This window comes from Babylonia areolata, chromosome 6, assembly GCF_041734735.1.
Source record: "Babylonia areolata isolate BAREFJ2019XMU chromosome 6, ASM4173473v1, whole genome shotgun sequence".
NCBI lineage: Eukaryota > Metazoa > Mollusca > Gastropoda > Neogastropoda > Buccinidae > Babylonia > Babylonia areolata.
The window spans coordinates 38,931,777-38,943,409 of NC_134881.1; the positions used below are offsets into that span (position 1 = coordinate 38,931,777).

The 11,633-nt window shown below is 42.2% G+C and overlaps 1 protein-coding gene across 1 annotated transcript in view; it reads right to left on the reverse strand.

Moving 5' to 3' along the window:
- LOC143283002 (protein still life, isoforms C/SIF type 2-like) overlaps window positions 1-11,633 on the reverse strand; it is a 121,832-nt gene that overhangs the window by 23,500 nt on the left and 86,699 nt on the right. The window contains exons 8-11 of the mRNA XM_076588978.1: window positions 10,900-11,171; window positions 7,669-7,792; window positions 3,232-3,414; window positions 778-958 (exon numbers count right to left, since the gene is read on the reverse strand). Of these exons, the coding sequence (XP_076445093.1) occupies window positions 778-958; window positions 3,232-3,414; window positions 7,669-7,792; window positions 10,900-11,171 (760 nt within the window). The remainder of the gene's footprint in view (window positions 1-777; window positions 959-3,231; window positions 3,415-7,668; window positions 7,793-10,899; window positions 11,172-11,633) is intronic.

Here is an 11,633-nt window from a genome sequence, read left to right on the forward strand (position 1 = left end):
GCAGTGAGTTCACATCCACTGTGCTTAGGGCTCAGAACAGGAAGGCATTGAGTTCACATTCACTGTCTTGTGTCTTGGGCTCAGAACAGGAAGGCAGTGAGTTCACATCCACTGTGTCTAGGGCTCAGAACAGGAAGGCAGTGAGTTCACATCCACTATCTGTGTCTAGGGCTCAGAACACTGTACTGTATTGTGCTGTATCATACTGTATTGTGTTGTGCTGTATCATACTGTATTGTGCTGTGCTTGTTATGTTTTGTCACAACTGATTGCTCTGTGATAGCATCTTGTGTTGATCACCATTGTCATCGACAATCAGACCTAGGGAGGTGTCACTGCCCACCTCTTACATTCCACTTCCACATCTGACCATGTTCACACACACACACACACACACACACACACACACACACTCACACAGAGAAGAAACACCATCCCCCAAACACAGATTACACACACACACACACACACAGAGAAAAAAAACGTGCAAACACACACACACAGAGAACATACACACACACACACAGAACATACACCATCCCCCAAACACAGATTACACACCAAACACACACACACAGAAAACACACACACGCACACAAGTGTGCACATACACACACACACACACACACAGAAAACACACACACGCACACTCACACACGCGCACACACACAGAAAACATACACGCACACACACACACATACCACACACACGCACACACACACACACAGAAAACACCCACACACACACACAGCAGCAGACAGACAAGTGCCCCCTGACCCTTGCTGTCGGCCACGCCCCCTGCAGTGACGTCACAGACGTAGACCTGCAGCTCATCGTCACGGTCATAGTCCTCAGCCAGCTCCGCCTCCACGCCGAACCCAAAAAGGCCGTCCCTGTTCGGCTTGGTCAGCTCCAGCTGGAAGAGGCACTTCTGGCACACTTCAATCGCCTCGTACCGCTGATGACACATGTCACATATATCAACACATGTCACATATATCGACACATGTCACATATATCAACACACGTCACATATATCAACACAGGTCACATCAACACACGTCATATATATCAACATGTCACATATATCAACACGTCACATATCTCAACATACGTCACATGTACATAGCTGGAAGAGGCACTTCTGACACACTTCGATCGCCTCGTACCGCTGATGACACACGTCACATATATCAACACAGGTCACATATATCAACACACATGTCACATATATCAACACAGGTCGCATATATCAACACACATGTCACATATATCAACACAGGTCACATATATCAAGATATGTCACATATACATAGCTGGAAGAGGCACTTCTGGCACACTTCGATCACCTCGTACCGCTGATGACACATGTCACATATATCAACACATGTCACATATATCAACACACACACCACATATATCAACACATGTCACATATATCAACACAGATCACATATATCAACATATGTCACATGTACACAGCTGGAAGAGGCACTTCTGGCACACTTCGATCACCTCGTACCGCTGATGACACATGTCATATATATCAACACAGGTCACATATATCAACACAGGTCACATATATCAACATATGTCACATGTACACAGCTGGAAGAGGCACTTCTGACAAACTTTGATCTCCTCGTACTGCTGATGAGACATGTCACATATATCAACACACGTCACATATATCAACACACACGCTACATATATCAACACACAGGTCACATATATCAACACATGTCACATATATCAACACATATGCCACATATATCAACACAGGTCACATATCTCAACATACGTCACATGTACATAGCTGGAAGAGGCACTTCTGGCACACTTCGATCGCCTCGTACCGCTGATGACACACGTCACATATCAACACAGGTCGCATATATCAACGCACAGGTCACATATATCAACACATGTCACACATATCAACACAGGTCGCATATATCAACACACATGTCACATATATCAACATATATCAACACACATGTCACATATATCAACACAGGTCACATATATCAAGATATGTCACATATACATAGCTGGAAGAGGCACTTCTGGCACACTTCGATCACCTCGTACCACTGATGACACAGGTCATATATATCAACACATGTCACACATATCAACACAGGTCACATATATCGACACAGGTCACATATATCAACACATGTCACATATATCAACACAGGTCACATATATCAACACAGGTCACATATATCAACATATGTCACATGTACACAGCTGGAAGAGGCACTTCTGGCACACTTCGATCGCCTCGTACTGCTGATGACACATGTCACATATATCAACACATGTCACATATATCAACACACATGCCACATATATCAACAAATGTCACATATATCAACACGCACGCCACACATATACACACATGTCACATATATCAACACAGATCACATATATCAACACATGTCGCATATATCAACACAGGTCACATATATCAACACATGTCACATGTATCAACACATGTCACATACATCAACACATGTCACATGTATCAACACACATCACATATATCAACACAGATCATATATCAACATATATCACATGAACACAGCTGGATGAGGCACTTCTGGCACACCTTGATAGCCTCATACCGCTGATGACACACATCATATATATCAACACATGTCACATAGATACTGCTGACAACACATGTCACATCTATACTGCTGACAGCATGCCACACATACATACTGCTTACAACACATGTCACATAAATTCTGCTGACGAAACATGTCACATATATACTGCTGACAACATGTCATGTGACAACATGTCACATATATATTGCTGACAACACATGTCACATATATACTGCTGACAACATGTCACATATATAAACACATGTCACACATATCTGCTGCTGACAACACATGTCACATATATACTGCTGACAACATGTCACATATACACTGATGACAACATGTCACATATATACTGCTGACAACACACACACACACAACCCTCACACACACACACACAACCCCTCACACACACACACAACCCTTCACACACACAGACACACAGACACACACACAACCCCTCACACACACAGATACAGACACAACTCCTCACACACACACACACACAACCCCTCACACACACACACACACACACAACCCCTCACACACACACACACACACACACACACACACACAACCCTTCACACACACACACACACACACAACCCCTCACCAGTTTTTTGACGATCTCGTTGCGGTCTGGGATGACGAACTTGTCATCGGTGGCCCCCATGGGTCGGATGCGGACGTAGTGGTCGCGGGGGTTCAGCTGCCGCTTGCTGCACGTGCTTTCCAGCAGGTCGCGCACGCTGGTGCCCTTGTCCACGCCGATCAGCATGGTCTGAAAGTTGTAGCACTGTGTGGGGGCACAGGCACCAGACAGAAACGGCTTGCCGCTACCAGGGTGAGGGTTAGAGCACGTGCAGTACACACACACACACACACACACACACAGGTACATTGATACATGTAACGGACGGGCGCAATAGCCGAGTGGTTAAAGCATTGGACTGTCAATCTGAGGGTCCCGGGTTCGAATCACGGTGACGGCGCCTGGTGGGTAAAGGGTGGAGATTTTTACCATCTCCCAGGTCAACATATGTGAGGACCTGCTAGTGCCTGAACCCCCTTCGTGTGTATATGCAAGCAGAAGATCAAATACGCACGTTAAAGATCCTGTAATCCATGTCAGCGTTCGGTGAGTTATGGAAACAAGAACATACCCAGCATGCACACCCCCAAAAACGGAGTATGGCTGCCTACACGGCGGGGTAAAAACGGTCATACACGTAAAAAAGCCCACTCGTGTGCATACGAGTGAACGCAGAAGAAGAAGAAGAAGATACATATAACAACAAACCACAACCAACACCAGTTAAGATGATCAAAAGGTTAAAGTTTCCATCGCTTATGATTAAAAATGTTGAAGGTTCCATAGCCTATGATTAAAACAGTTAAGGTGTAGATATACCACCATAGATATACCTCCTGTTTAGAGTGATACAATTATCTCTACCGGTCTTATGTTTAAGGTGTAGATATACCACCAGTTGCAGCACCTCCGGTTTAGAGTGATACAGTTATCTTTACTGGTCTTGTGTTTAAGGTGTAGATATACCACCAATTGCAGTACCTCCTGTTTAGAGTGATACAATTATCTTTACCAGTCTTGTGTTTAAGGTGTAGATATACCACCAGTTGCAGCACCTCCTGTTTAGAGTGATACAATTATCTTTACCGGTCTTGTGTTTAAGGTGTAGATATACCACCAGTTGCTGCAGTTCCTGTTTAGAGTGATACAATTATCTTTACCGGTCTTGTGTTTAAGGTGTAGATATACCACCCGTTGCAGTAGCTCCTGTTTAGAGTGATACAATTATCTTTACCGGTCTTGTGTTTAAGGTGTAGATATACCACCTGTTGCAGTACCTCCTGTTTAGAGTGATACAATTATCTTTACTGGTCTTGTGTTTAAGGTGTAGATATACCACCAGTTACAGTACCCCCTGTTTAGAGTGATACAATTATCTTTATCTTTACCAGTTACTTTGCTGTACAATGTTTGTGTTTCATTGAGATAGTATGGTTATCATGATGTGATGATGAAGTAGTGCATACAATATTTGATTATTGATCTTTTTTTTTTTGTCCTAATCCCGCTTCCCCCGTCCTACCTCTCACACACACCCTTCCAGTATTATGGGTTTTTTTCTTTCTCCAATCACTAACACTCACCCTCTCCATTTTAGATTTTGTACTTTATCTTTTCCACATTCTGTTCTCTCTCTCTCTTCCTTTCTTAGTACCCTCCCCCTTCACCCCCTCCCCTCCAACCTCAACCGCCCCCATTTTCATTCGAATATACAGAAATGTCGATTTCTAATTAATAATAACAATCATCATTATGATAGAAATGATTAATAATCCAAATAATAATAATAATTTATTTTCAGTCTAATATCATCATCTTAGATGAACAGACTATAAATAAATAAATGAACTATGGTTATCATTGCATAAATGGTTGTGGATTCAGAAGAGTTACAGATGAAAGTTATGAACAGTTAATGTGTATTGTCTGAGTACACAGAAAAATACATGTGTCAGAGAAGATTACCCAGAGAAAACATGCAGATATTTTAAAAAGATACTTTCTTTCATCAGCTTATCATTATCAAACAATAACTAAGTTTACCTGATTTGTAGGTTATGTGAAGTGGTACTGAAACCTCTACAAAGACTGTTTGCTTTTTACATAACTTTTTAAGCCATGGCAAAAATCACACTGCGCTGAATAAAGGGGGATAACTTGCTATACCTGCTTCACTGAGTTGGAATTACCATTGCATTCACTAGTATTTTCTTAATCTATATTTTCTTCCCCAAAACTCAACTTTATGTCTTTAATCAGAACAATAGTAAACGATAATACACTAGAGCTCTTACTGAATAACTAATACAATTAAATATACGCTGATATTATTAAAAAAAAAAAAATTGTGCATGATGTCCTTTACTCAAAAGTGAAGGTAATATATTCAATATCAAATATAAAAAACAACAAACTTAACCCTGTAAATTTATGTTTAAAAAAACACAACAACTGACAAATGAAATCAAGATCTGGTGGTGAATTCCTGTGCTAAATGCTAACAACCAAAAGTGCTGACACAAAGAAATAGAAATCAGCTTTAGTGAACGAGGATGAGAACAACCTGTCAGGGGAGGTAATCCTACTGCTAACACCTTCACCCCTGTCAATGTGCTTCTGACCCAGTTGCTGGGCATGGTGTTAGTTAACAGCACACACCTTCAGAGCACACCACACACTGTGCAACTTCATCAGCATACGTGGCAAACTTTATGGACAGCTACCACCATCATATACATCCTTTTTGTGTCCGTCGGGACCAGTTGTACAAAGCTCAATATCTCAATATCTGTACGTGGTGGATAACAGTCTTGAATATATATGTGACTACATTTTTGGAGGAAAATTCATAATAAAAAAAAAAAAAAAAAAAAGTTACATACAGAAGTGTACAAAGGTAAAACATGAAAGAAGTAAATAGAAAACATGTGAATGATTATGAAATATAAACATGTCAATAAATGGATAAATCAAAGACAAAAATTTCACAAATAACACACTGGTTACAGAACAGCTGATACCAACCAGAGGGAAACATGAACACAACAACAGACAGAGGGAAAAGAAACACCAAGCTAAAGACATAAAGACAAAAACAACACTTCACACACATTATAGGCTAACACTCTCCCTGTCTCTCTCACACACACACACATCAAATGCTGTTCAATTTTATCCTCACTATAGCATACTGACTAAAGGGCAAATTATGTCATTGGTTTTACAGATCAAAACTGAACACCATTTAACTCACCCCATACAAACGGCGAAAGAGACGACGTTAACAGCGTTTCACCCCAATTACCACCATCAAAATATTGCAAGTGGAAGGCTCTTATACTGAAGAGGTGTTTGTTGACAAAGAATACCACAATTCTGACGACGGAAGCTAAAGGTTGGGTCATTCAGACACCCACTGGACATCCGATGGGTCTGTGTAGAGGAGAAGAGAGGACTGGCCGTACTGAGTGAGTTAAAGTAAATCTGGTAAACAATTCACATGCTCCTGTGGGCATTTGGAGGAGGGTGACTTACGTACACACACTTTTGGAATCTGAAGCCTGAAGCCTTGTACACTTTTAGAATCTGAAGCCTGAAGCCTTGTACACTTTTGGAATCTGAAACCTGAAGCCTTGTACACTTTTAGAATCTGAAACCTGGAGCCTTGTACACTTTTGGAATCTGAAGCCTTGTACACTTTTGGAATCTGAAGCCTGAAGCCTTGTACACTTTTGGAATCTGAAGCCTTGTACACTTTTGGAATATGAAACCTGAAGCCTTGTACACTTTTGGAATCTGAAGCCTGAAGCCTTGTACACTTTTAGAATATGAAACCTGAAGCCTTGTACACTTTTGGAATCTGAAACCTGAAGCCTTGTACACTTTTGGAATCTGAAACCTGAAGCCTTGTACACTTTTGGAATCTGAAACCTGAAGCCTTGTACACTTTTGGAATCTGAAACCTGGAGCCTTGTACACTTTTGGAATCTGAAGCCTGAAACCTTGTACACTTTCATTTCCAGAAAGACCATTTGAAGACGCTGTTGAAAATTTCTTCTTCCTGTTTAAAAATGTCACACAGGTTGCTTCACATTCCAGTTGGACATTGGCTGTTAAAAACGAAGTTTGAAACTTGCATTGTATTTACAGTGCATAAACATCTTGCTCGTTTATGCACTGATATTTTGTGTGTCTAAAAAAACACTACCTGAACAGACATTTACCTGAAGATGCACACCTTTGTGTGGGCATTTCACAACCATCTCCCCCAACACACCCACCCACACACCCACAGTCACACCTACAGTCACACCCACATACACACGCACACACACACACACCCACACACCCACCCAAAGTCACACCCACAGTCACCCACACACACACAGTCACACCCACCCAGTCACAGTCACACCCACACACACAGTCACACCCAAAGTCACACACCAATGTACAGACCTGGTTGTTGGGCAGCGTGACCCGAGACAGACTCTCCTGGGTCAACGTGTGCTCTGTGGTGGATCGCTCCAAGAGGTTCTCCACTGAGTCATGGCCACGCAGCGTGTTGGTTTTGTACAGGGCTCTGTGCACACACACACACACACACACACACACACACACGTTCAGATCTGGTCTGGACTTGGGAAGGGTGGTGGTGATTGGGGGGTTGTATACTGAGCGAAAACCATGCGAATAAGCATAAAAATGAGCACAACTTCAGACTTCAGAATGTCCTCGTAAAATAAGGTAGATTTCCTTGCAAGCAAAAAGAAACAAACAAAAAACAACAACAACAAACAAAAAAACAACCCAAAAACCAAGCCCACAAAATACAAGTATGAAGACATAACCCCCCCCCCCCCCCATACCACCTCCCTCCTCCTTTCTCCCCATCCCCAAACACACAGCACACATGAAGACTGCTCCCAAAGTCAACAGAGAGAAACTGGGTGGGAGAGTTCTTCATCTGTACTGAACAGAAATTCTCTGCCTTTCAGTCCCGTCACAGTCCTTCACACAATAATAATGATAATAATAATAATAATGGTATTTATACAGCGCTGGATCTTGTGCAGAGACAAATCAAAGCGCTTTCGCACCAGTCATTCACACGCATGTGTAACTCTAAAACTGTAGAAACTAAAGACAAGGAAGAGGCAGGCAAGGGAGGCTATTTTGGGAAGAGGTGGGTTTTAAGGCCAGACTTGAAAGAGCTGAGTGTGGAGACTTGACGAAGCGAAAGAGGAAGTTCATTCCAATCGCAAGGTCCAGAAACAGAGAAAGAACGGTGGCCAACAGTCGAGTGTTTGAATCTGGGTATGCGTAAACAGAGTGGATCCGAACACAAATCCTTAAAAAAACCCACAAATCTCAAAATATTCCAGTCTCTACATAATAAATGCATTCCATTCTGTGTCTGCATTCTACTGTTCCAATTTTATTTCTTCCATGTGTGCATGATGTGTGTGTGTGTGTGTGTGTGTGTGTGTGTGTGCATGAGTGTGTGTGTGTGTGTGTGTGTGTGTGTGTGTGTGTGTGTGTGTGTGTGTGTGTGTGTGTGTGCGTGCGTGCGTGCTTGCATGCTCTGTGCCTGACATGTTCTTGTAAAGCAGTTTGAGAGGCTTGAAACCGCTCAGCAACTGTACTGTTATCATTATCATTATGTACATATATACACACTGTTATCATTATCATTATGGACATATATACAATTGTACTGTTATCATTATGATTTTGTGCATATGTACATACTGTTACCATTATCATTATGTACATATATACATACTGTTATCATTATCATTATGGACATATATACAATTGTACTGTTATTATTATCATGATGTACATATATGTACAATTGTACTGTTGTCATTATCATTATGTACATATATACAATATTGTACTGTTATCATTATCATTATGTACATATATACATTTTTGTTTCTGCCGACCAGTGTGATTGTTTTCATGTCAAAGTGTTGATTTTTTTTCTATACAATTTTGTACCCATGATTTCTTTAAAGTATGTTACAGGCATGCTGCACAGGGGACCTCCCTTTATCACCTCATCCAATACAACGCAAACAAACAAACAGAAAACAGAAGTGTCCCAAATTGACAAACAAACAAACAGAAAACAGAAGTGTCCCAAACTGACAAACAAACAAACAGAAAACAGAAGTGTCCCAAACTGACAAACAAACAGAAAACAAAGTGTCCCAAACTGACAAACAAACAAACAGAAAACAGTGTCCCAAACTGACAAACAAACAAACAGAAAACAGTGTCCCAAACTGACAAACACACAAGCAGAAAACTGTCTCAAACTGACAAACAAACAAACAGAAAACAGAAGTGTCCCAAACTGACAAACACACAAGCAGAAAACAGTGTCCCAAACTGACAAACAAACAAACAGAAAACAGAAGTGTCCCAAACTGACAAACAAACAAACAGAAAACAGTGTCCCAAACTGACAAACAAACAAACTGAAAACAGTGTCCCAAACTGACAAACAAACAAACAGAAAACAGTGTCCCAAACTGACAAACACACAAGCAAAAAACAGTGTCCCAAACTGACAAACAAACAAACAGAAAACAGAAGTGTCCCAAACTGACAAACAAACAAACAGAAAACAGAAGTGTCCCAAACTGACAAACAAACAAACAGAAAACAAAGTGTCCCAAACTGACAAACAAACAAACAGAAAACAGTGTCCCAAACTGACAAACAAACAAACAGAAAACAGTGTCCCAAACTGACAAACAAACAAACAGAAAACAGTGTCCCAAACTGACAAACAAACAAACAGAAAACAGTGTCCCAAACTGACAAACAAACAAACAGAAAACAGTGTCCCAAACTGACAAACAAACAAACAGAAAACAGTGTCCCAAACTGACAAACAAACATACAGAAGTGTCCCAAACTGACAAACTGAAAACAGTGTCCCAAACTGACAAACAAACAAACAAACAGAAAACAGAAGTGTCCCAAACTAACAAACTGAAAACAGTGTCCTAAACCGACAAACACACAAGCAGAAAACAGTGTCCCAAACTGACAAACAAACAAACAGAAAACAAAGTGACCCAAACTGACAAACAATCAAACAAAAAACAGTGACCCAAACTGACAAACAAACAAACAGAAAACAGTGTCCCAAACTGACTAACAAACAAACTGAAAACAGTGTCCCAAACTGACAAACAAACAAACAGAAAACAGTGTCCCAAACTGACAAACAAACAAACAGAAAACAGTGTCTCAAACTGACAAACAAACAAACAGAAAACAGAAGTGTCCCAAACTGACAAACAAACAAACAGAAAACAGAAGTGTCCCAAACTGACAAACAAACAGAAAACAGTGTCCCAAACTGACAAACACACAAGCAGAAAACAGTGTCCAAAACTGACAAACAAACAAACAGAAAACAAAGTGACCCAAACTGACAAACAAACAAACAGAAAACAGAAGTGTCTCAAACTGACAAACAAACAAACAGAAAACAAAGTATCCCAAACTGACAAACAAACAAACAGAAAACAGAAGTGTCCCAAACTGACAAACAAACAAACAGAAAACAGAAGTGTCCCAAACTGACAAACAAACAAACAGAAAACAGAAGTGTCCCAAACTGACAAACAAAACAAACAGAAAACAGATAGTGTCCCCCAAACTGACTCGGAACTGACGCTGGTGTTCAGGGTGCCGGTGGGGGTGCGGGAGCGAGGTTTGGACGATGCCGAAGAGGAGAGGGGCGGTGGGTCACAGCGGTCGGCGCGGGGGGACAGCATGCCCCCCCCTCCCCCCTTGTTGCCCCCCTTGGTGCCCAGGATGTTGGGCAGCACCAGAGGCTTGCGGGCACTGACCAGGGCGTGGAAGGAGGTGACGGTGAAGATGCCCAGGCGGCCCAGCGTCGTCTTGCTGCTCTTACAGGCACTGGCCAGCAGCACCTGGGGGGGCAGGGTTCATGGTGGTGATGGTGGTGGTGGTGGTGGTGGTGGTGATGGTGATGGTGGTGATGGTGGTGATGGTGGTGGTGATGATGGTGACGGTGGTGATAGTGGTGGTGGTGATGGTGGTCATGGTGGTGATGGTGGTGGTGGTGATGGTGGTGGTGGTGATGGTGTTGGTGATGGAGGTGGTAGTAGTGGTGGTGATGGTGGTGGTGGTGGTGATGGTGATGATGGTGGTGATGGTGGTGGTGATGGAGGTGGTGGTGGTGGTGATTGTGGTGGTGATGGTGGTGATGATGGATGTGGTGGTGGTGGTGATGGTGGTGATGATGGAGGTGGTGGTGGTGGTGGAGGTGGTGATGGTGGTGGTTGTGGTGATGGTGGTGGTGGTGATGATGGTGGTGGTGGTGATGGTGGTGGTGATGATGGTGATGGTGGTGGTGGTGATGGTGGTGATGA